The 26873-nt window shown below is 42.4% G+C and overlaps 1 protein-coding gene across 1 annotated transcript in view; it reads right to left on the reverse strand.

Moving 5' to 3' along the window:
* pou2f2b (POU class 2 homeobox 2b) overlaps positions 1-24643 on the reverse strand; it is an 83593-nt gene extending 58950 nt beyond the window's left edge. Inside the window, exon 1 of the mRNA XM_060921545.1 lies at positions 24500-24643. Within this exon, the coding sequence (XP_060777528.1) occupies positions 24500-24599 (100 nt within the window). The 5' untranslated portion in view covers positions 24600-24643. The remainder of the gene's footprint in view (positions 1-24499) is intronic.
* Positions 24644-26873: the final 2230 nt, after the last annotated feature.

Here is a 26873-nt window from a genome sequence, read left to right on the forward strand (position 1 = left end):
CTGGCAGCTCGAACCAATCTGGTCATTTTCCTCTGATCTCTCTTATCAACAAGGCGTTTGTTTCCATCCACAGAACTGTCGCTCACTCACTCAGTGTTTTTTGCTTATCGCACCATCCTGTGTAAACTCTACAGACTGTTGTGTGTGAAAACCCCAGGAGATCAGAAGCTTCTGAAATACTCGAACCAACACCCACAGTGGCCACAGTGAAAGCCACACTTTGAGATCACAGTTTTTCCCGTTCTGATGTTTGAAGTGAACATTAACTGAAGCTCTTGATTTGCATCTGGATGATTTTATGCATCGTGCTGCTGTTGAGGGATCGGCAAAAAAACAACAGGTTTTCCTAATAGGTGTGGGTGTTCCTAATAAAGTGGCCGGTGAGTGTATAACATGAATTGAAATGAGCATGAGAGAAAAAAGTTTTACCGAAACTGTTCTCACTGGGTTTGATTCAACGTTTTATTCAACACCAGAGCAAAACTGTAATAAGTGATTTCACTTACAGTATATTAGACTTTCCCAGATGATTGTATCATCCTTGAGTGATCATATTATACTAGTAATGCTTAAACATACATTCTTCCTTCAGAAAAAGAAAAAAAAAACAGCCCCATATCAGAAAGTATGAATTATACAGACGGAGAAGGATTCGTGTGTGTGTGTGTGTGTGTGTGTGTGTGTGTGTGTGTGTGTGTGAAAACAGAGATGTGATGGGGTTCTACACAATAACTGTTTCACTTAAACGTTTATTGGCTTCTTTTTTCCGTACAGTGAAATGTCCTGAAATTCTTATTTGTGGTAATTGCACACGCGCTACAAAGACATTCTCCACTCCTCTGCCGAATCGGTGAGACAAAAGCTTCAAAGAGGAGTAATGACTTGAGGCCTGTGTCGACACGGCCCGAATATCTGTTTGTCCCTCGACCATTAATCTCCTCTCAGATGAACTTGACCCTCCTACACACACACACACACACACACACACACACACACACACTTTCCGCTCCGGCCAGGAGTATAGTGCATATCTACGAACAGTAATGCCCGTTGCCTGGTAACCATGACCCTCATGCCAGAAACAGTGAAATCATAACTCTTGTTAAATTGACTGACCTCATATGATAGATAGATAGATAGATAGATAGATAGATAGATAGATAGATAGATAGATAGATAGATAGATCGTGTACACAGTACTATGTATTTGTCAGAAAATCTCATCTCATCTCATTATCTCTAGCCGCTTTATCCTGTTCTACAGGGTCGCAGGCAAGCTGGAGCCTATCCCAGCTGACTACGGGCGAAAGGCGGGGTACACCCTGGACAAGTCGCCAGGTCATCACAGGGCTGACACATAGACACAGACAACCATTCACACTCACATTCACACCTACGGTCAATTTAGAGTCACCAGTTAACCTAACCTGCATGTCTTTGGACTGTGGGGGAAACCGGAGCACCCGGAGGAAACCCACGCGGACACGGGGAGAACATGCAAACTCCGCACAGAAAGGCCCTCGCCGGCCACGGGGCTTGAACCCAGGACCTTCTTGCTGTGAGGCGACAGCGCTAACCACTACACCACCGTGCCGCCCTGATAAATTACCTGTTAAATATAAATCAGATCTACATGAATATGCCAAGGACAGGACAGGAGAGCCAGTACACATTAAGCCTGTGTCTCACTGTCTCGTATCTTGCTACGTAAGCAGCGTGTGGGTCAAACGCCAAGAAACGAGGCGTATTTTGTCCAAAATTAAAGTCCTGTGATGTACACGACATATGTGTGGCGTTCCTGTGGCGTATCTGGGATTTGTACGGGGTTCAGGGGATGTAAAGTTATGGCGTACTGAGGTGTATGCTTGGAGTATGATGAGTTGGTGCGGAGTAACCGTTTCATTGCTTTTCTTGGCGTGGCGTTCTGTTCCTGTGTATGACATTGCTGCTGCGTACCTGTGGTGTCTTAGCAACGCTTTGTTCACTATATATATATATATATATATATATATATATATATATATATATATATATATATATATATATATATATGGTATAAAGATATGTCTAGGGTATTTACATGAAACAGTGGGGTATTTAAATAATACTTCAGTGTCTTACAGACATGGGTGTATATGGAGGATGCAAGAAAACACGCGTGTCTATTATAAAGACCCCGGCATCTATCAGTAGACCCAAGACATGTCTTCTAAGTGTTACATTTAGGGGTATTTAAATAAGACATGTCTAAGCCCTTTCTTAATTTACAGCGTACGCCACAGTTACGTCACATGTCGACTAATGCATTCGCACAGCGTAATAGGTGTTCGAGCTGCGTCACTGCTGTGTCGCTGCTGCGTAGTTTTCGTTTTTATGGCATACACGTGACGTATGTGTGACGTGTCAAAGCTGCTACATGTGTGCTACAGATTTTTAAGTGCAGACTTAAAAAGTGCGTACAAGGAGATCGTGCTACACATCCTAGAGTCTTAGCTACATAAGCTGGCGATGCTGTGACGTTCCTTTCTTACCGCCACAAGTCCTGATACAAGGCTGAAACACCAACCTGTGACACAGGCATTACACTGCACATAAGAACTGTTTGACATTTAAAACTCTCACTGTGTTACACTGTACTGAAAACAATAATATTCAAAACGATGTATCACACTGATCCTGCTGTATGGTTTCCCCTTTCGTGAAAAAAATAATGACTTTTAACCTTATTCTGTTCCAAATTTCTTACAAAATAAAGCCATGACGCTTCAAACATCTGATGTTTGAACATCTTTATCTTCTTTGACAGGAAGTCAAAGCTTGATCTCAGAAGAAATTCATATTAATTTGGCCAATCGAAGGTGAGGTAGATGTTTTATGTTCTGTAGAGCTCCTCGACTCCATTGGAGTGCTGTGGTCACATGGTTTGAAATGGGTAAACCAGAGGTGGACAAAGTACCCAAGTTCATTATTTAAGTCAAAGTACAGATCCCACTGGTCAAATGTTACTCCGATACAAGTGAAAGTTGTCAAGTCAAATTTTTACTTAAGTACTGAAGTCCTTGCTTTTAAAAATACTCAAGTATTAAAAGTACATTTTCTGTCAAGACGTCGTTGTATTATTGCCTCAACGCTTACAAAACCTAATGCCCCTGAAGCAACCGACTGGATTTACTGACTAGCTTGTAGAACCTGTAGAATAAATGCTTGGTAGAACGTTACATCATGAAACAACTGAATTGACAAAGATCAATTGTCATTTTAATTTAAAAAATTTTTTATTTTAACACTCCTACCCACCCACACGAAGCAGCATGGTAGTGTTCTGACCCAGCTCTGGCAATGTCAGAATCATCAATAAAATGCTAGCTAGTTTTTCTCTTTGGCTACTGGTAAAAAAATACGTAGTAACTATAGTAATTATGCAAGGTCACAAAAGCTACAATGTTAACACTACCAAAGACAGAAATGTGAATTCACAAAATGCACGCATGCTGTGGAATCATGGTGGTTTAATGTTAAGCTCACTAGTCAGTAAAGCTCCACCTGACATGCTAGCAAACTCTTTTCAAACTCGAAATCATACTGGGTCGCTAACGTTACTAGAAAAGAAAGATTTCTACATTCTGTTTATCTGGCAAGATTATGCTAAAACATATTTCTGAAAGGACTTCAGATAAGTTAACGTTATTCATGTTAGCGTAACTCCGTTTTTACATGCTAACTAACAGTGTCCAAGTTAACTAGCTATGTGTTAACGTTAGCCGTGGACAAGGCTACGGCAACTTGGAGGGCAAATCCATAGAAAGTCATTTGACTAACCAGACTGCATAGCTATTGCAACGTTACCGCTAGCTCTAAAAGCACAGACAACTTCATTACAAGCTTTCTCTTGGAATAACACGTTTATATACCTCAATATGCTTCCGCAGGTTGGACGGCGAGTTTTTGTAGGCTGTGATGTGGTTTGTTTTCGGCAAACAAAGCAAACATTTAAAACGAAATGAATCTTTAATCCTTTCAGAAAACTGAAACATGGGTTCGAGGCCATGAGTGCGTGCATTCCCCAGAAGAACCGCCTCCTTTCATTCTGCCATCAACTGATCGTGTTCAAATAACGCTGCTGAGAAATCACTGAACTTGATTTTATACAGTCTATGGACGTGACGTGACCCTAGTGATTACTGACAGGCTGTCTCAGTATCACCTGCGAAAAACCATCACGTTTTAGAAAAAGAAAAGAAAAAACATCCACTTTCAAAGCTGCTTCATAGTAACGAGTAACGAGGACCTTGATAGAAATGTAGTGGAGTGAAAAGGACAATATTTGTCTTTCAAATGTAGTGAAGTTAAAGTCATAAGTTTCCAAAAAAATAATATTCAAGTAAAGTACAGATACTCAAAAAGTGTACTTAAGTACAGTACTCAAGTAAATGTACTTCGTTACTGTCCACCTTTGGGGTAAACAAACACCAACACGCCTCATGTGTTTGTATGGATTAATTGTATTCATTCATGAACTATGAAGTCTGAGATATATATATATAACAATTCAACTGATGGGCGGCACGGTGGTGTAGTGGTTAGCGCTGTCGCCTCACAGCAAGAAGGTCCGGGTTCGAGCCCCGGGGCCGGCGAGGGCCTTTCTGTGTGGAGTTTGCATGTTCTCCCCGTGTCCGCGTGGGTTTCCTCCGGGTGCTCCGGTTTCCCCCACAGTCCAAAGACATGCAGGTTAGGTTAACTGGTGACTCTAAATTGATCGTAGGTGTGAATGTGAGTGTGAATGGTTGTCTGTGTCTATGTGTCAGCCCTGTGATGACCTGGCGACTTGTCCAGGGTGTACCCCGCCTTTCGCCCGTAGTCAGCTGGGATAGGCTCCAGCTTGCCTGCGACCCTGTAGAAGGATAAAGCGGCTAGAGATAATGAGATGATAATGAGAATTCAACTGATAGTAGTCTATCATTTCTATCACATAAAACTACCACGTGATAAAAGACTTCAGGACGTCAGAAATTATTAAATTTACAAACGAATTTGCATTGTTTGGTAGTTGTGTGCGCTGTAGCATGGATACGTTCATCTTGCTGAGCCAGATAAATGTGTATTTCTTTTAGATTTGGATTACAAGATTTAAAAGAGATAAAAGACAAGATTTCAAGCTATCTAATTCGATGTCAGTGTGTTCGACACATTTTAGCGAGGAGGATTTTATTCATACTGAAAGCAAAGTAAGGAGATTAAAACCTGACGCTCTGCCGAGTCTTGAACAAACGATTATAAGAAAAAGGTCACTTCCCGCAAAGCTAGAGATGATGATTTGCGATAGTAACCGTGGATACTTTTGTCATTTTATTGAGTTTTTTTGCCCAATTTGTATCACCGGCCGCACTAATAGCACTATTAGCGACTGGCATTTTGGATTTGTATTTACCCATTTCAGATCACATGATCTTGAGTCTGAGAAGATCTATTTCATACCAGTTCATTAGGATGAGATGGTATGAACGCTAGCTCTAACCCTTACCCTTGTGTATTCATATGACTTTTGCAATGAGTTATCTATAATGCTAATAAGGTTAGATGTAAATCATAAAAACGCAGAAGGAATTCCACAGCTAGGCCTGAGTGCTAGCAGGACCATAGCTCTAAACTTAATTCTGTTTCTAATTACGGCTTCTGGATCTGCCGGGCTGCTGTGTGTATCTGATTGTGATATTCTAGCAGGTGTGCACGGTTCTGTGAAAAAAAATGCCTGGTGTAAATAATTTTTCACACACGGAAGGGAGGAAGGTCAGTCTCTTTCCGGATTCATCTCCAGCCCAGTATCCTCACTGCTGGAGTTTTCACTCACTCCACGTCCTTACCTACAGCTTTCACAGGTACATTGGCACACAGAGTGCATCAGAACCCACAGCTGCTCAGGATGGACTGTGTGTCTGTCTCTGGGGCTTGTGAGCAGATTTTTTTTTAAACAGTGTCAATCGCTCAATTGTAGTCTTCTGTTTTCTCCAGGGATGGAGATATATACTGTAAGATAATGAAAAAGTAGAAATAAAGTACACTATGCATGGCTGCTGCTTCTATAGCAGTAGGGAACGCTTAGATACTTCGTGGCCTTCAGTAAAGGTCTCAGGACTTGTTGGAAGTTAAAAAAAATCCTTTTTTAAGTTATATAGCTGAAAGGTTTTCAGTCATTTTTGATTTAATAGAATAAACGTTATATTTAACAGTTATTCCATGAAATCGAGTCGTACATGAGCTGATAGACAATGAGGCGTGTAGCATCAAGTTGGCTATAAGCCATGTATGATGAGATTGAGTGGAATAACTGTTTTATTCTATCCACATTCACTGGATTTTGAGAAATCCAGTGAATGTGGATAGAATAAAACAGTTATTCCACTCAATCTTAATAATAATAATAATAATAATAATAATAATAATTCTTGAAAAATAAAAAAAGATACGTTCTTATCATCAAATACTTTTATTCCATATTTTGTTGCTTTTTTTAAAGGAGAGCTGAAGTCATTTTTAAACTTGCTTTATTTCTTAATTAACGTGTTATTCAGTTATGTTTTCGGTTTTAGTAACTTTATATTGTGACTCGTATTGGCAACTGATTGCAATTAAATATTATACTTATCGGCCTGTTCGGTTTTTAGCCATGTTGAATTTAGTTCTTTTGGTCCACGGCAGGCGTCGCTTATCTGCGTGATCTTCACGAGACTTGTGCGAGACTTCGAAATGTCAAGTCTCAGCCAGGTGTCAGCGCCGCCATTTTGAAAACTGTTTTCCAAATGAAATATTGCACAAAAACGAGTTTAAATGACGATTACTGCCTACTTTTTTCAAACTTTCCTGATTGCTATCAAAACAAACAAAACTTCCAGCTTGATTATGTCAGCATTTGAAAGAGGGCGCGCGCATCTTTTGACGACGCTGGAAGGTGTTGGTCACTTTGATTTCTGCTGCACGTTTTACTTCCGTCCTACGATGTCTCGCACAGGTCTCAACGAATCTCGTTTATGGCCATTGCTTTGACATACGGACTGATATATTACAGAGCATATTTCAAACACTCATAACTTGCTATAGCAGCGACAAAATAGCTCTCAAAAATGTGTTCCGATATTTAATAAAATGAGATAAATAGAATTTTGATAATAAAAAAATTTGCCTTCAGTTCTCCTTTAATGTTTTGGGGTTTTCTTCTTCTTTAGGGTTTTTTGGCTTTGGCAACCCAACTTAAAGGTGCTTTACCGCCACCAACTGGGCTGGAGTGTGGAACAGGCGATATTAGGGGTGGGAACTATATTCTTTTAGCTATTTCTGTTTCTTTTAAATACTTGGTAACAATTTTTGGAGTTTTGTTTTTGAATAGAGTTTTTATTTCGTCCTCAGTTGGTTCAGCAACACGTGCCGCCATTTTGTTTTTTTCTGCTCACGGTATATGAGCTAATAGCCTAGTAGTAGAGTAGCCAATCAGAATGCACTATTGCTCATGTCCAGTAAATGTGGATCGAATAATTAATATGATGCAGGAATTGTAGTATTAATGTTAATCTCACTGATATGGTTCGGTGGGAGAATAGCTCACGTATCGTTTAAGACAGAAGGTCTTATGTATCCAATTAACTGACATCATTAGGAAATGGCAGTTGTATCAATCAGTCAATCACATTTTGTTTCTCATGGAGTAGAAGCAGTCGGTGGAAAAAGCAGCACTCCAGACCTTCTGGAAGGCTGACATATGCGACTGCCTGCAAGGATGCGTATGACTGAACCATTTATCATCTTTAACTTATGCAATTATTTTACAAACAGCCATTCACTGTATCTGTCCTGAGATCAGGAAATGTCAAATCCAGAAATCAGGTTAATGATCTTTAACGAATACCTTAACGTGTGTTGATTAGAAGAGAAAAACGGAGATGGCGTCAAGACAAATTTGCTCAAACGTATTTGGAAAAAGGTGCAAATATGTTTTTAGTGGGCGTTCATTTTTCAAAGATTTTAACTCGCCTGATTTAACAATGATGTGATATTTTTGGTCCACCAAAATATTTCGTCACTGGGTATTGTGGATTAGTGGATATCCCGTTGCTGGAAGGCAAATCCTCTTTTTCTTTAAAAAAACAAACAAACAAAAAAAAACCCCAAAAAACAAACCATGGGTTTGTGTAATGGCTCTGTACTGGTTTATCTTCATATGTAGGCAAGTACTAATGACTATGGCACCGTAAGGACAAAGAGATGACCTTAACAAATGAAAATGAAAGGTATGGAGGTACTGAGAGAGAGAGAGAGAGAGAGAGAGAGAGAGAGAGAGAGAATGGCAGGACGCCAAACAGGAGACCAGGAAAAGAAGGTTGGAAAAAGGGAAAAGGAGATTTTCAGGTGTGTAGTTATGGATGTGTGACCTCACAGGTTCCCTCCCCTAGCCCTTGGGAACAGGCGCCTTGGAAACCGTCGCTAAGGGAACAGACGACTGAGAGAGAGAGAGAGAGAGAGAGAGAGAGAGAGCTGGGGGAGAAAAAAAGAATAAGAGAGAATGAGCGAATGCCCAGAAAGAAAAGAGAAGGTGAAAAAGAGAGTGTAAAAAGAAGAAGAAAGGGAGCATGGGCTATGAAGTAAGCAAAATCAGAAATCAAACACACTTTCTGCAATGATCAAACACGTCGCATCTAATAATAATAACAAATACTGGTCATAAATATTGGATAGCATGGCATTGCAAGAAGATGAAAGGTAATATTACATTATTAAAGAGGTATGAGTTACTGTGTGCATGTGTATACGAGATGAATAGAGCACACACACACACACACACACACAATCAAAACAGGGTTCTCTAAGGAATAATGAGACACTATGCATTAACTATTTGTCCCTATTTTACGAATGATTCTCCTTCTGCCATAACAGGACAGTAAATCAGAAGGAGTTATACGTCTAGCTCTGTGTTAAAAGTATATTTTTAGTACACTGCATTATGGTAGAGATGGTAGATCTCATACCAATAAAATATAAATGAGAAACGAGATTTTTTTTTTTAAAATGAGAACGTAAAGATTTGAATAATCTACATACTAAAGACTAAAGTGTGACGTAAACTACTGAAGCTAATATAGTTTCAAAAATATTCTAGCAACTTCCATGAAGAAATAACGTCCTGCTTATTACATTGCACTTAATGTCACCCTCTCGGAAAACGCCCTCCGAGTACATACTATGAAACCACACGAAAACTGCGATATGCATTCGTCTGATTCTCATAATGTGAATTTGTCATCCGTTTCTGTTCCTTTGCTAATGACACACTCGAAACCAAAGGGTCCTTTTTGCAAGCTAGAAACATTATTCATTCCCAGACTGTGCACCAACTCACAGCTGACGGAGGTTACTTTAGTTTAGTTAAGCAACATGAATTGATTTAACATGACTACAAATCATTAAACATATTGCTTTCCGACCGTATGCATTTGGAAAGCAAATGAGTGCCGATCCCAAAGTTCACATTTTCATCTAAATCCCACAGATCCACCTGGCTGTGAGACAAGCATCTCCTGCTCCATCATTCATGAGCTTTTCTGAATATCAAAACGTTCCAGCGCTGTACCGTATATGTCTGTGTGGAAAAAGACAAGAAGATTATATATATATAAAGAGAGAGAGAGAGAGAGAGAGAGATAATGCGTCTAAAGGTCATTAGAGTTGGTATCTTAAGTCCCTTCTTGCCAGATGTCCTGATGTCCTCTAGAGAGCATAAAGAAGCCATCTTTATAACTGAAGCCCCGATTTCACCGAGTGTGAGCCCAAATCAACTCCAGATACACTGAAATAAAAACCCTGAATCACATCTTTACTTTAGCTCACCCTGAATGACCACGTGAGCATAACCTACAAAGCCGTGGATGTGTGTTTGGGAGTAAATGTGTGCACGGGTTTACAGCAAACTTTACACGCCGATATTTTAATCTAGGTCAGGCGTGTGTATGTGTGTATCTAGTGAAGGATGTTGAATCGGTGGTGGTGGTGGTGGCACTGTAATGTGATATTGTGTGTAAATGCTAGACCGACTACCCAGCTACCCCCCCCCCCCCCCCCCCCCCCTTCACTAGTGCTCTCTCCACCCCATCTTTAACCTTGGCCCCTGGTGTCACAGCCCGCAGTAATGAAGTCTCCCTCCTTCTCTCTCCCTCCCTCCTCCCCCTCTGGCCCCGGCTGTTGTCCGTCTTTCCACTCATTCATAGTAAACACTATTGATTTTTGGCTCGGCGAGTAAAAAAGCCATGAATTTTAATGCTGCTATCTGTCCCTCTCTCTGCCTCCATTGGATCCCCCAACCTTTCTCACTTTCCCTCTATCGCCTTATTCCCCTCTTCCTCCCTCTCTCTAGAGGGAAGTGATCGCGAGGTGAGTCGCAAGTGTGTGTGTATGTGTGTGTGTGTGTGTAAGATAAACTCAGAGAATGTGCACATGAATTTGTGACTCTGTGTGTGTGTGTGTGTGTGTGTGTGTGTGTGTGTGTGTGTGTGTGTGTGTGTGTGTGTGTGAGGGATTTCCAGCCAGACTGATCCCTTCTCTCTTATTCAACTTTAACTCTCTCAAAGCTGGGATTATAATACAAATATAATGGGGTTTAACCATTTAAACCACCACTGCCTCTTTATGACTCTCTCTCTCTCTCTCTCTCTCTCACACACACATACACACACACAGCTGTGTGATAAACTGCTGGTGCGCTGTAGCCAGTCCTGGCGTAAACAGTACACCATCAACCAATAGTCCGCACCACATCTTGCCACTGCTTATGTACATTTAATTCAGAAGCAAGATAACGACTTTATTTATCGTCTTTCGCTCAAAGGCTCCGGCTTCTCTCGCATCCTCCTTCCTTCAACCTTTGCCTTCCTCCCTACTTCACTCCCTCCCTCTCTCTCTCTCTCTCTCTCTCTGTATTGATTTTGCTATAAGCAGTGTCAGGGCTATGACAGGCCAGCAGAGAGGAACACAAGCAGAGCTCATTAACTGCCAATGAACACACACACACACACACACACACACACACACACACCATCAGAGTTTAGAAGGACAGACTCATAAGAGATGCCTATTAAATACGATGGTGTCTACTATGACGACAATAATCTAATTCTATAAAAACACACTGAGTGGTCTTAGATGCTATAAAAGAGCTTGCAGTGTTTTAAGGAAACATTTTAACGTACCTGAACATGATTTAAAACCATTACAAAGAACATACATCGAGCAATAAATCATTTAACATACTATAATACAAAAAACCTCTACTAATAATGGCTTAAGCACATCACTGTAGGCTACCTTTACCTCTGGGGGGGATCCAGGTTTTATGTTTCTATGTATAAACAGTACATGAATGCAGAGTAGAAGCTCCTCATATCCCTCACGCGTGCTACTACTAATAGCATATTTAGCTCGCTAGCTAGCCAACTGCTAGACATTTCTCCACACAGGTGGGAATTCAGTATTAGAGCCTTAACGTGCAGAGTAACTCTTCTCGACAGTAGACAAACAAACTATAACCGTCGCGTTCACGATTTTGCCCACCACTAACATGAGCTAAGGTAGCTAGCTAGACAGCTAGCTTAGCACAGAGGTTTCATGCATGGTTAGCGTTGAATGTATTTCTATAAATCACTTCCTGAAAGACTTGTCTATAGTTTTCTGACGTTGTTAATAAATTTGTTCCGAATGTAACTAGAAGCATCCGTCAAAAATCCTCTTTTTTTCCGTTAAGGAGTGCTTTGAAATTTGACAGCGAGGAACATTATTATTATCATTATCTCTAGCGGGGCGGCATGGTGGTGTAGTGGTTAGCGCTGTCGCCTCACAGCAAGAAGGTCCGGGTTCGAGCCCTGTGGCCGGCGAGGGCCTTTCTGTGCGGAGTTTGCATGTTCTCCCCGTGTCCGTGTGGGTTTCCTCCGGGTGCTCCGGTTTCCCCCACAGTCCAAAGACATGCAGGTTAGGTTAACTGGTGACTCTAAATTGACCGTAGGTGTGAATGTGAGTGTGAATGGTTGTCTGTGTCTATGTGTCAGCCCTGCGATGACCTGGCGACTTGTCCAGGGTGTACCCCGCCTTTCGCCCGTAGTCAGCTGGGATAGGCTCCAGCTCGCCTGCGACCCTGTAGAAGGATAAAGCGGCTAGAGATAACGAGACGAGACGAGAGGGCTCGAACCCGGACCTTCTTGCTGTGAGGCGACAGCGCTAACCACTACACCACCATGCCGCCCCAGTGAGGAACAATAACAAAAAAACTCTCCTTTAACGACTACTATAATGATTCATGTCATATTCTGCCATGAGCTGTCATTTCTCTGGCTTGATATTTCATGATATCTCTCCGAGTCCCAATTTACTGTCAAGCCCAGCATCGGATGTGTGATATAATGGTCGCCTGCATCTCTCGCCAACATATACCATAAAGAACTCCTTCGCTGAATAAGATGGAAAGCTAACACTGTGTGTTAACGTCCCTAGCTTTGTCGTGAATTTCCTTCCCTTGTTAGCTCGTCCAGCCGACAGGCGATGAGCTTATACCATCGTGTGTTGTCCGTCTGTCGTCCGTCCGGCGGCGTCCACATTTCACGTAAATCGCTTCTTCTCTCTCAATTCTTCACTGATTTTTATTCTTTTTGGTAGGAAGGTAGGTCTGCCTGGGGTGCATATAGCTTCTACGCAAATGTGCCTAATTACAATTAATAATGAAGATATGGACTAATTAATCCCTAATGAACAGTTTCCACACACATCGCTTCTTCTCCCTCAGTTCTTCACCGATTTTGATTCTTTCTGGCATGAAAGTAGGGCTACCTAGGGTGCATATAACTTCTACCCAGATTTGCTTCGTTACAATTATTAATGAAGTTATGGACTAATTAAGCCTTAATGAGCAGGTCAACAAAAATCGCTTCTCATCAGCCAATTCCTCGCCGTTTTGGATTCTTTCTGGCAAATAAGTACGTATTTCTAGGGTGTATACGGTATAGCTTGTATATAGTGTATATAGCTTGCAACATTTATTGTGCAAGGTGGCCCACTTTAGATCATTCCTTCTGGACTAGACGGGGCCCAAGTGAGCTACGCCGTCACTGATGGTGTCGTTATTACATGCCAGAGGATATGGCTGGTCTACAGAAAAAGCAGACGACACTGGGGAAGGCCAGCATGATGCTATAAAAATGATGGCATTTATTTCATGCTTAGTTTAGCACAATTAAGCAGCTGGTATGTGATCCAAATGGTGCGAATCTAAATTATATATTTAGATCAAACTTTTTATGTCCCGTATGTATTTTATGCTGCAGTTCACAACATGTTTGTAGCAAACTTGCAAGCAAACGGCCTGTTATAAGAACTCTAATATCAGATAATCACAGGAGTCTCTCTCTCGCTCTCTCTCTCTCTCTCATTCATATGGCAGCCCCTCCTTCCTCTTCCTCCATTTTAATTTGATTGATGATTATACCCGTCACTCAAGGCAGCATGTGGCCAATTACAAGGAATAAGGCGATGGGAGATCATTCTAAAAAAAATGATTCTATAAAAACGATTTTATGGCACAATGCACCAAATTTATAGCCATTCTTGAGCTTCAATATTGCCTCAACTTCGTTTGCGCCTTTATATTAGACACTAGACACACAGCCATATCGGAGGTTTACAGCACAGAGGTCCAACCTAAATGTTCAGGTGCATAGAAATGGGGAGGGAGGTGCAAGAGCAGCATGAGGCTCTGATCAGGAGGGATTGAAAGAAAAAGAGTGGAACAAAAGAACATGAAAAGAGGAGGGAGGACAGACGTGGAGAACCAAACGGATAGAACAAGGCAGTTTAATGTAGGGGAGAGGTCAAGTTAGCCCAGTCTCCCCCTCTACACACACACACACACACACACACACACACACACACGGACTGGATTTTAGAGGTGAACATGCAACCTGCTTATCATAAATCTTAACCGTTTAAATGAAATGGAATGAAGGATCGCTGATTTACGTCGCTACTCAGCTGCTATGAAGGAGGAACCCAATCAAATAGCTAGGTTTTATTACACATAACCCTTTATCTAAATACATGTACGTGAACACACACACACACTCATTCCTCCTTATAAACACAGAGAACAAATGAAACATGTTCGTGTTCATCCACCAAAGCAAGAAAGCCTCCTGATCCGTCAACAACAGTATCATATATTTCTGTCAATTCATCCCTCAGCTCCAATATTCCCATCTCTCCATCACCAAAATAACATTCTTGCCTCTCATTCGTATATCCGTCTTTCAGGCACAACCCTAATATCCGAATCCCTCATTCAATATATCAATTTAACCAACAGTCTGTCATCTTTCAGTGGTTTTAAATCTGACAATCTATTCAAAATATATCTATATACCTAGATTTCTATCAACCGTCCATCCATCAATCCAAGCAACTGTTTCATCTTCCGTCCGTCTAACTGCCCATTTAATCCTCCTGTTTGTTTGTCCCATGAGTATGAATCCAGTGTGGGTGTGATGGATAACGCTGGAATCACACAGGTACACAAGCATGCAAATCCATCACGTGCACGTGTTTCTCTCGCCGGTAACTCTCATACATCTGAGCTCAGCTTCCCAAAAGCATTGTAGCCATCACCTTTATGTTTAGTAAGAGTGTTTAAAATGCCTCCCTCTCTACCATGTCCTCATACATTTCATGACTATGACACTTTTGGGGAATCTTGCTCTTGTTGACTTAGAGCCTGCTGGAAACTTCATTTTCCTTATGCCGTATTCTTAACGCTTCGAACCAAAAAAGAAAGAAAGAAACAACAACAAATAACGGTTGGAAAACTACTCTGTAAATCTTCAACTCAGTGTGTTTACCTGTGAACTAATATTCCACTATTATTCCGAATTTGATACAGGTTGTGTAAACAGTATGTTGTTTGGATACTCCAAATTTGGCCTTATTCCGAATTTATCGTTTTCTGATTAAGACGTGTGGGATATACAGATATTATCTGGGTTTTAGGAGCATTATTTGGACATCTATACATGCAGCCAGTGTTGTAGTCGAGTCACTAAACCTCGAGTCCGAGTCCAGTCTCGAGTCCCCAGTGTTCAAGTTCGAGTCAAATCCAAATCATTAAAGAAAATTTCGAGTTGAGTCCACTATTGATCCGAGTCGAATCCGAGAACAAGACTCCATCTGCACCATTTGACGGTGGTTGTTGCTGTCTTTATGTGAAAGCGTCTCTGCTACCGTGTCGGACTAACGTTACTGCTCGACTGCCCCATTTTAGTTAACAGGCTACAGATAAAAAGCTTGTTCATCATTCAGCAAGCCCCGCCCACTATCAACAGGGCAAATAACATGAGAGAGGGTTAACACTAGCTAGTTCATCGCCCAGCAAGCAAGCACCGCCCACTATCAACAGGGCAAATAACATGAGAGAGGGTTAACACTAGCTAGTTCATTGCCCAGCAAGCAAGCGCCGCCCACTATCAACAGGGCAAATAACATGAGAGAGGGTTAACACTAGCTAGTTCATCGCCCAGCAAGCAAGCGCCGCCCACTATCAACAGGGCAAATTACATGAGAGAGGTTTAACACTAGCTAGTTCATCGCCCAGCAAGCAAGCACCGCCCACTATCAACAGGGCAAATAACATGAGAGAGGTTTAACACTAGCTAGTTCATCGCCCAGCAAGCAAGCCCCGCCCACTATCAACAGGGCAAATAACATGAGAGAGGGTTAACACTAGCTAGTTCATCGCCCAGCAAGCAAGCGCCGCCCACTATCAACAGGGCAAATAACATGAGCGAGGGTTAACACTAGCTAGTTCATCGCCCAGCAAGCAAGCCCCGCCCACTATCAACAGCGCAAATAACATGAGAGAGGTTTAACACTAGCTAGTTCATCGCCCAGCAAGCAAGCACCGCCCACTATCAACAGGGCAAATAACATGAGAGAGGGTTAACACTAGCTAGTTCATCGCCCAGCAAGCAAGCACCGCCCACTATCAACAGGGCAAATTACATGAGAGAGGGTTAACACTAGCTAGTTCATCGCCCAGCAAGCAAGCGCCGCCCACTATCAACAGGGCAAATAACATGAGAGAGGGTTAACACTAGCTAGTTCATTGCCCAGCAAGCAAGCGCTGCCCACTATCAACAGGGCAAATAACGTGAGAGAGGGTTAACACTAGCTAGTTCATCGCCCAGCAAGCAAGCGCCGCCCACTATCAACAGGGCAAATTACATGAGAGAGGTTTAACACTAGCTAGTTCATTGCCCAGCAAGCAAGCGCCGCCCACTATCAACAGGGCAAATAACATGAGAGAGGGTTAACACTAGCTAGTTCATTGCCCAGCAAGCAAGCGCCGCCCACTATCAACAGGGCAAATAACGTGAGAGAGGGTTAACACTAGCTAGTTCATCGCCCAGCAAGCAAGCACCGCCCACTATCAACAGGGCAAATAACATGAGAGAGGTTTAACACTAGCTAGTTCATCGCCCAGCAAGCAAGCACCGCCCACTATCAACAGGGCAAATAACATGAGAGAGGGTTAACACTAGCTAGTTCATCGCCCAGCAAGCAAGCGCCGCCCACTATCAACAGGGCAAATAACATGAGCGAGGGTTAACACTAGCTAGTTCATCGCCCAGCAAGCAAGCCCCGCCCACTATCAACAGCGCAAATAACATGAGAGAGGTTTAACACTAGCTAGTTCATCGCCCAGCAAGCAAGCACCGCCCACTATCAACAGGGCAAATTACATGAGAAAGGGTTAACGCTAGCTAGTTCATCGCCCAGCAAGCAAGCACCGCCCACTATCAACAGGGCAATGAACACAGCATGTCACTTCCTTCTCTGGATGCAGTCTTGACAAATGATGATTGAAGTTCGAGGTTGTCCCCGTCATCTCCTTGATAGTTCTTCTACATACGGAACACACAGCAGTGCATTTTTTCCCACTGCACGAGAAGTCTGTATAAGCAAAGCGGACAATCCTAGCAGCGTTCTCTCCAGGCATTTTAGCGCCATTAACGTTAGTTTGTCCCTCAACATGAACCCATGAACAGGTGAATGTGCATTCTCTTACACAAAATTAGTTTAAAAATTAATGTAGATAGAAATATAAATATCTTATGCCAAATTATTATGGTATGTTACAAAAAAATAAAGAAAAAAATCAGAGTCTCCAGTTTACGAATCCGAATGTAGTTAATGCACGAGTCCGAGTCATCAGTGCTCAAGTCCAAGTCAAGTCACGAGTCCTTAAAATTAGGGCACGAGTTAGACTCGAGTCAGAGTCCTGGACTTGAGTACTACAAGCCTGCATGCAGCGGATTTGGAATATGCATCTCAAGTGGGGGGCGGCATGGTGGTGTAGTGGTTAGCGCTGTTGCCTCACAGCAAGAAGGTCCGGGTTCGAGCCCCGTGGCCGGCGAAGGCCTTTTTGTGCGGAGTTTGCATGTTCTCCCCGTGTCCGCGTGGGTTTCCTCCGGGTGCTCCGGTTTCCCCCACAGTCCAAAGACATGCAGGTTAGGTTAACTGGTGACTCTAAATTGACCGTAGGTGTGAATGTGAGTGTGAATGGTTGTCTGTGTCTATGTGTCAGCCCTGTGATGACCTGGCGACTTGTCCAGGGTGTACCCCGCCTTTCGCCCGTAGTCAGCTGGGATAGGCTCCAGCTTGCCTGCGACCCTGTAGAACAGGATAAAGCGGCTACAGATAATGAGATGAGCTCTCAAGTGGGGGTTTTTATGGCAGGTGACACACGGCCTCTTTCCTGTTTATGGGCGGCTCTGTGCAGTGTCCGCAAACCAACATGGAGGCATTTGATGTTAATCAGAGTATTCACAGCTGCATGTAATCAGGAATATTAGTGGAATATCCATTTTTATTAGCCAAATAAACAGCTTAGTAGGAATATTGTCTTTTTCGGAATAAGGACCAAGACTGGAATACTTTGTGCATGTAAATACAGTGAATGTATGATATGGTATTGGGTAGAAAAAGAATTCCTTTGGTCAGGATTCGAGATCAGTTGTCTTAGAGCGTATCATGTGATGCAGCTAATTTAAGGCTGTTGTGATCAACGACAGCCAACAACTAAGTTTTGTCATTGTCATTTTTTTAAATTTAAATCAGACTGTCTGCAATGCTACAATACACATTTAAAAGCCACCAACAGAAGAACAGCATACGATCAATTCTCACAGGACAGCGACAAATATAGATGTGGCAATAATAACTACTTATTAACTGAGCGCGAGGTCTTTTATGGGAAAATATCAGACCGAGGTCTTGACAGTACAGATCGAACTGTCGGCAAGATCCGAACAAAAAGATCTCGATCTGATATTTTCCTGTAAAGACCAAGCAAGCGAGGTTAATAAGGAATTTATGTGGGTTTTTTTTCTGAGATTAAAATAGACAGTCATTATAATGAAGCGTGACGCTGCTTTCAGTCACGTTATCTTTGTAACGTAGTTGAGTCACGCATGCAGAATAAACAGCTAGCGGTTTCAAAATTGAATTTCTATTAGTGGTTAGCGGTTTCTGAATTCTCTTCATTGCTCATTTCTTGAATAACTCAGTGGCTTGTTTGTCTTTTTGTGTTTCGGCCGTTTTCGCTTGTGTTTTGATTTCCAATTCATCTTTTTTTGTCGTTTTGTTTTTTGCAACATTGAAAACCAGCACCTTGGAAAGAAAGTCTGTAATCGCCCACGGGCATTACGGAAAATACCGTCTTCCAAGGAACCAATCAGAGCGCACGATTTTATGCTGGTGCCATATAATAATGAAACATAAACAAAACTTCCTAATGGACAGGCAGAAATCCTTGTTCCCACAAGCTTACTAAACAGAACCTTTCTGTTTATGTGACACCATTTTCTGAACAAGTTAAAGATCATGATGGCTTGGTCTGTCATTTGAGGATCTTCATTGCGTGATCTGACATTGTATAGGCTGTTGTATAATTCTGCCAAGATTTTATTGAGATCCAGTGTGAAAAGTAATAATTTAAAAAAATGACAGTAATTGCACAACCTAAAACCGGCCTTGCACTTGGGACTGGAGCACAGTTTATGGATTGGCTGTAAGAGAACATTCCTAAGATTCATAATGTTTTTCAGAACGCTGTTGTAGATTCAGTTTACTGAATTCAATGCGGGAGATCAGTGAAGATACTGTGTGTGTTTATGAACACAGGCGAAGGTCATTTCTCACTGGGTGAAACTCAATATCTCTCACTGCTGCTAATGAGCCATGAGACTTCATCACTATTAAAACGCCATTAGTGGAGGCCATCTCTCTCTCTCACACACACACACACACACTCATTCACTCTCACGCTCCCTGTGCGTCATTACACTGTAACTTCATTGATATATGAATACGTGTCAAATTTTAACTGCATGACCAAATGGATTTAATTTAACACAATGGGTAGGAAATGCCTGATAACCATTTTTGGTTTTTGTATCTCTTATTGTGTTGACACTACAACACTGAGAACCAATAAAACAGAGCAGGAAAGAGTTGGTATGCGCAGCTTGTTAATTCATTAATGCACTCGTTAATAAGGTACATTGCATTTATGGGGACCAATCTGTGTATTGCACAGAGTGAGAGAGAGAGAGAGAGAGAGAGAGAGAGAGAGAGAGCTCAGAGTAATAAAGCATGCCATATTGACATCTTTGTTGTGTCTATTGATTTTGCATTATGCTACTAACAAGCCCAAGCTGATATTTTGTCATTGACAATCATCTTAAACCTGGAACTCCCTAGATGCACTCGTACACAGGTTGCACACACACACACACACACACACACACACACACACACACACACACACTGCTTGGCACAATTACCCCTTCCCATGTGACTTGGTGCCAGCAAATTGTACTCAGTGTGTCTGTTACCCCGTACTGCATCAGTATTTCTTACTGTCGTAAACAAACAAGATTTGACAAAAATGGTGTAAATAATGTGTAATCTGGCTACGGTAGCACATTTTTTCTCCAGGTTACACTGGCTGCCGCATATGCATATGCTCCTCCATAACCAACATATCAGTGTATGAATCTAATTTTTATGACCGAGGTTAATGACTGTTTTTACTGACGGGTGACAGACCGACATACGTCGAACAGCTGTTGTACACTGATTTTTTCACAGCCCAAGAAGTGGCCTGTCTGTACTCATACCCTCTTATGGTACCATCTCTGGTCAAATTCACTTGTGGATCCAATAGCTTTTGCAGTTATTTTGATAGTGAGCCTACTTTAAGCCAAGATGTGCTCATGTTTGGTAGTTAGATCCAAAAAATGATGCAATAAAGTGGGAGGAAAAACTTCAGTCAAATCTGTAATTTTGAACAATAATGTAATATAATAATGCATGAACTTGTAGGCATGCCACAATCCCTATTCCCTATGGACACCACAGTGGACACCAGCTACGGTAGGATGTGCGGGCATCGACCTAGAGTGCGTTTTATAAATATTCTCCAGTTAATTTAATTAAACAGGCAAAATTGGCTAAATAGTGAATTCGCTATATAATGAATCACACGTACAGCCTTGCGCATGCGCATCAGTAAAGAACAAGGCGCGCGCTTTGCGTCCAAGGCGTGCGCGCTCCCGACTTTCAACACTTTTAATTCATGATGTCATCACCTAGACCACTTTCTCTCACTGTTTCCCAGACTTTCTTTCTTTCTTTCTTTCTTTCTTTCTTTCTTTCTTTCTTTCTTTCTTTCTTACTTACTTATATTAAATGTGACATTCGCCATTTTCAGTGAAAGTCCTCCCTTCGCTCACCTTTCTCCTCACAGACAGGTAAACAAGGTGCTGAATAAATTAATAACAGGGGAATGGTGAAGCATGAGTTTATTAGATAATGACGAAAAAAATTTTATCTACCGTTTTTATAAATATTCAATTAAAAAGTTTACTTTAAAAACTACCACAGTAAATAGCTTAGTGCCTGGTAGCCAAAGGAGTCGGCTCTTTGAATAGGCTCTTTGAATCGGCTCTCCTCAGCGAACATTGAGAGTCGATTCTCATTTACACTATATATGAGCGTGTGTTTTTGTTTTGTCTTTGTTTTTTAATAGGCTACTATTCCATGTATCAGGATGAATTGAAATTCATTTTATGAAATTAATTCTCATGATACAACAGGGAACAATAATCGGCCTAAGTTTAATTTAATTTAATTCTATTTTATTTTATTTTGGCAATAAAAGTGCATAAAACACATAAAACAGACATTGCCGAGGATAGTACAATAAAGCATAAAACTTATTTCCACTGTGGTCCTCAAGGACCACAACCCTTAATGCAAGGGTTTAATGTTTCTCTAAAACGCCGAGTGTCCAATGGTGATGTGCCATTCACAAAGCAGTCGGCTCTTTGAGTCGGCTCTTCTAGGTGAACTTTGAGAGTCGACTCTCTCATATATGAACGTTTTTTAAAACGTGTTGCAAGAATTGAAATTGAAATGTGTTTATTTTGAAAAAAAAAGAAAGAAAACTCATGAGATAAAACATCGAATAGGCTATTATTCCATATATTCATAATGAATTGAAATTAATTTTATGAAATTAATTCTAATGATACAACAGGGAACAATAACTTTAATACACCGGCGGCACGGTGGTGTAGTGCTTAGCACGGTCGCCTCACAGCAAGAAGGTTCCGGGTTCGAGCCCAGCGGCCGGTGAGGGCCTTTCTGTGTGGAGTTTGTGTTTGCATGTTCTCCCCGTGTCTGCGTGGGTTTCCTCCGGGTGCTCCGGTTTCCCCCACAGTCCAAAGACATGCAGTTAGGTTGACGTGGGGCGGCCTTGGGCCGAGGTGCCCTTGAAATTCATTGAGCAAGGTACCTGACCCCTGACTGCTCCCCAGGCGCTCTGGTGTGGCTGCCCACTGCTCTGAGTGTGTGTGTGTTCACTGCTTCAGATGGGTTAAATGCAGAGGATGAATTTCACTGTGCTTGAAGTGTGCATGTGACGAATAAAGGGTTCTTTGTTTTTTTTAAAAATTTTTTTCTTAATAGACCTAACTTTAATGCATTGGTGTTTATTGTATACTTATTGTAAGACAGACTGTAAATCTAGCCTGTTTAATGCACAGTAGTGTTATTTTATACATTAGAATTAGATAGGCCATGTAAGACCTCAGGAAACAGTTTAATCATAAACTCTAGGGGGGAAATGTAGCCTGGTAAGTCTTTTGGGAGCTGAAGGAGTCGAGCTGAACCGAATGATCTAACTCAGAACTGTGAAAAGACTCGGATTTTCCATCTGTGGTGTCTAAAGTGGTACATCACAACTTACCGGAATTACCAGAGGTGCATTTGGATTTAGCTCTACTGTTAAAGGGGAACTTAAGTCATTTTCAAACTTGCTTTATTTCTTAATTAATGTGTTATTCGGTGACGTTTTCGGGTTTGGTAACCTTATATCATGACTCGTATTGGCAATTAATTTCAATTAAATATTATACTTATCGGCCTGTTCGGTTTTTAGCCATGTTCGTTTGGTCCACGGCAGGCGTCGCTTATTCGCACGATCTTCACGAGACTTGTGCGAGACTTCGAAATGTCAAGTGTCAGCCGGGTGTCAGTGCCGCCATTTTGAAAACTGTTTTCCAAACGAAGTATTGTACAAAAACGAGTTTAAATGACGATTACTGCCTACTTTTTTCAAACTTTCCTGATCGCCATCAAAACAAACAAAACTTCCGGCTTGATTACATCAGCATTCGAAAGAGGGTGCGCACGTCTTTTGACGACGTTGGCAGATGTCGGTGACTTTGATTTCCGCTGTATGTTTTACTTCCGTCCTACGATGTCTCACACAGGTCTCAGCGAATCTCGTTTACGGCCATTGCTTTGACATACGGACTGATATATTACAGAGCATATTTCAAACACTCAGAACTTGCTGTAGCAGTGACAAAATAGCTCTCAAAAATGCGTTCCTATATTTAATAAAATGAGGGAAATAGGATTTTGATGATAAAAAAATTGCCTTCAGTTCTCCTTTAAGGGCGAGACGTTGTAATCACAAATAATAGTAGTAAATGCCACAAGGAAGAGAACACTGTTCCCAGAATAACATTTCTTGTTTGCAGAACAGACCTTACAGTGAACCTATTATTCTGTTGAACAAACAGACAGCAAACTGAATCACATTATAAATCAGTGTCCAGAAGTGCACAGGCCTGAGTGTCAATCATCAGTTCATCAGTGTCTGTTCTCCTGTCTGCTTTCTCACACAGCAAACTGCCTCGTGATAATTAACACACACACACACACACACACACACACACACACACACACACATATATATATATATATATATATATATATATATATATATATATATATATATATATATATATATATATATATATTTGCAGAGGCTGAGTGGGAATTTTTTTTCCTTGCACAGAAAGCACTCAGTTCAGTCCAGATGTTAAAGCCAGGCAGAGCCCGACCCCCCTGTAGTAACCGACACCGCTGCCGTTTTTCCAAACTGTCACCCTGTACAGACCAGAAACATCACCCGAACCTTCCACCTCGGAATGCAACCCATAAATCCACAGCAGCACCACCATCATCTCCAGTTTGTTAAGACCAGATTCATCCCAGTGCACGAGCTCCACTAAAAAACACATCCAGCTTGAATTCTTGCAGAAAAAGAAATAAAAGCATGCGTGTCTCATTGGGTCTCCTGTCTCCTCCTGTCTCCTCTTGCTCTGCTCTGCTCGGTCTGCCTCTCTCTATCCTCTCTGTGCGCCGCGATCCGCCGGCCCCGGAATCGATCTCCGCAGGATCGATATCGCGGCATGAATATTCCCGGGCCGGCGCGCGCCAGACTTTAGTCCGGGAGAGACGGAGCCGGAGGCAGAGCGGAGCGAGCAAAGGACACGGAGAGATACGGTACGGGGGGAAGGAGAGATAGAGGGGAGGAAAAACATTAAACAACGCCTGGACTGATTCTGTCTATCGTCTTATTTATCAGCTATAATATACAGGCTTGATGAGAAATGAAGAAGTGTGGTTGGTTTGCTTTTTTAATCTCATAAGCCCTTTTTTGCGCATTATTATTATTATTATTATTATTATTATTATTATTGGAAAATAGCTATGCTCTACACTCAGCCACGACTGCAGCATCCCACGCTTCCTGTTCCTTCTCCCAGGATACGACATCAAAGACGGCGCGCGCGTGAGGAAGTGAAGTGAGACATCTGTCTGGTGTTTTTTTTTTTTTTTTGCACGGTGGACACAATACAGGAAAAGACGGCTGTGGGACAGCAGAGCAGAGGACATGATCTGGCGAAGGCACAGCCCGGATGCACGCTGCGTGTATGCTGGTGTGTGTGTGTGTGTGTGTGTGTGAGAGAGAGAGAGAGAGAGAGAGAGAGAACAGAGAGAACCTTACCGGAGAGCGCGCGCGCAGCCGGCGGAGACTTGAGGCGCCAGGCACGGAGCTCGGAGGCAGTTCTGGGCAAGACGAACGGCAGCGGCAAGGGGACAAACATGATCCTGTCCTTCGTCTTCAGGCTTTTGTTCTGGACTCTTTCGTTTTTCTTCTTCTTCCCCTAGGTGCTGGTATTACTAGGCTATTATTATTGTTGTTGTTGTTGGCTTTGGCGTTATGAGAGCACAGTCTGATTCTAGTCGCAGGTCTCTTCTTCTTCAGCTGAGATCGGATGTGTCGGTCGTGTTCGGGATCTCTTTGGCATTGTACACCAAGTTTGATCACAGACCGGAACCCGGTGTGGCGCTCACTGGCCTGCGGACCGCTTGCATGTTTATTCTGTGTGCATTCACTTTGGGGAATGAGCCTATAGATAAGGGCACTAACCCACACACAGGCGGACAGACTGTAGGCTATAGGCTCCACACTCACTCACTCTCACTCACTCACTCACAGCTCCTCACTCATGCTATAACATCCAGCGGTGGTGCTGAAACCCAGCTGCGGTTTAGACCGTTTTGCGCTATTTCTCACTCTTTTGGATCTAGATTTAAACTCCGACAGTGAATCTCAGACTCGTTTCTTTCCCTCCCTCACTCACTCCCTCACTCACTCCCTCACTCACTCACTCGTGCCTTTAGACTTTGGCTGTATAAAAGAATAAACACAGCATTTATTTCTGTGGAGAGAAGAAAAAACAGCGCTCACGTCCTGAGCAGAAATAAATTCAGTGCTTATTGTGTTTATTCTGATATTTGGTGCGGTGGTGCATTTGTTCTTTTGGTTCATTTATTTGGTCTTTAGCTATAGGATCTGCTTTTTCTCCGACAGCTACATGCTACACGATCAGCTTCCACATTCAAAGTCGCACAGCCTGATCTAAACGGAATCCAGAAAAGAAAGAGAGAGAGAGAGAGAGAGAAAGAGAGAGAGAGAAAGTCTAATCTATTTATATATAAACGTCAATAATAAGGCAACATAATGTGCTCGCCGGCGCTTCGCCCCTCCCACCGCCGCTCTGTCACACTCCGTTAATTAAAACGCAATCAATCGATAGAAATAAATAAATAAATAAATAAATAAATAAATAAATAACACTTGGAAATTTAAAAAAAAAAACACCAACAACAAAAAAACTTGTTTCGTCGCAGGAATTGTGTTTTTGGTTTATTTATTTATTTTTTTGAAGATCACTTGCCTATTTCCCGGTCCGTCCGCCTGCGTGTTTTGTTGTCTGTTCCCGTTATGCGGGAACCCCAATGGCTCACGCGACCAGACTCCCTCCCGAATGCGCGCGCGCCCTGCCTCCGCGCTGCCGCGACGTGGAAACGAGAGCCAAGCCGCTACAACTCACACACATCACCACCTCATCCTCCACCCCCACCCCTCCCTCCCTCCCTCCCTCTACTACCCCCCTTACACTCTCTCTCTCTCTCTCTCTCTCTCTCTCTCTCTCTCTCTCTCTCACCCTCCCATAGTAGCCCAGCTGCTCGACATTGATTTTGTGGCTTCCTCGTACCTTCAATAAGACAATTGTCACTGCAGTGACATGGGCTACATTTCAAAACCACCTATATGTAATCAGAGCCTACTATAAAGGCCAGTAGTCTAGACCTACCATGGTGAACTGCATGTAAAAAGGACACCTCTACTGAGCCTGATGTGTTCTATTATTAATAATAATAATAATAATAATAATAATAATAATAAGATGCATGGTGGTGTAGTGGTTAGCGCTGTCGCCTCACAGCAAGAAGGTCCGGGTTCGAGCCCCGTGGCCGGCGAGGGCCTTTCTGTGCGGAGTTTGCATGTTCTGCCTGTGTCCGCGTGGGTTTCCTCCGGGTGCTCCGGTTTCCCCCACAGTCCAAAGACATGCAGGTTAGGTTAACTGGTGACTCTAAATTGACCGTAGGTGTGAATGTGAGTGTGAATGGTTGTCTGTGTCTATGTGTCAGCCCTGTGATGACCTGGCGACTTGTCCAGGGTGTACCCCGCCTTTCACCCGTAGTCAGCTGGGATAGGCTCCAGCTTGCCTGCGACCCTGTAGAACAGGATAAAGCAGCTAGAGATAATGAGATGAGATAAGATGAGATAATAAGATGACCCATTCGACCTAATCTGCATGTCTTTGGACCGTTGGAGGAAACCGGTGCACATGGAGGAAACCCGTACAGGTGTGAGGAGAGCATCCAAACTCCACAGAAAGGCTCCAGCTGAGCATCGGGTTCAAGCGCTGCTTGCTGTGAGCTGACAGTTCTAACCACTGCACAAGCGTACCATTTGCATCCAGTCATAGTTAAGCTAATGTCCTATATATATATAATATTGGGGCAAA

This window comes from Neoarius graeffei, chromosome 5 (assembly GCF_027579695.1).
Source record: "Neoarius graeffei isolate fNeoGra1 chromosome 5, fNeoGra1.pri, whole genome shotgun sequence".
Classification (NCBI taxonomy): domain Eukaryota; kingdom Metazoa; phylum Chordata; class Actinopteri; order Siluriformes; family Ariidae; genus Neoarius; species Neoarius graeffei.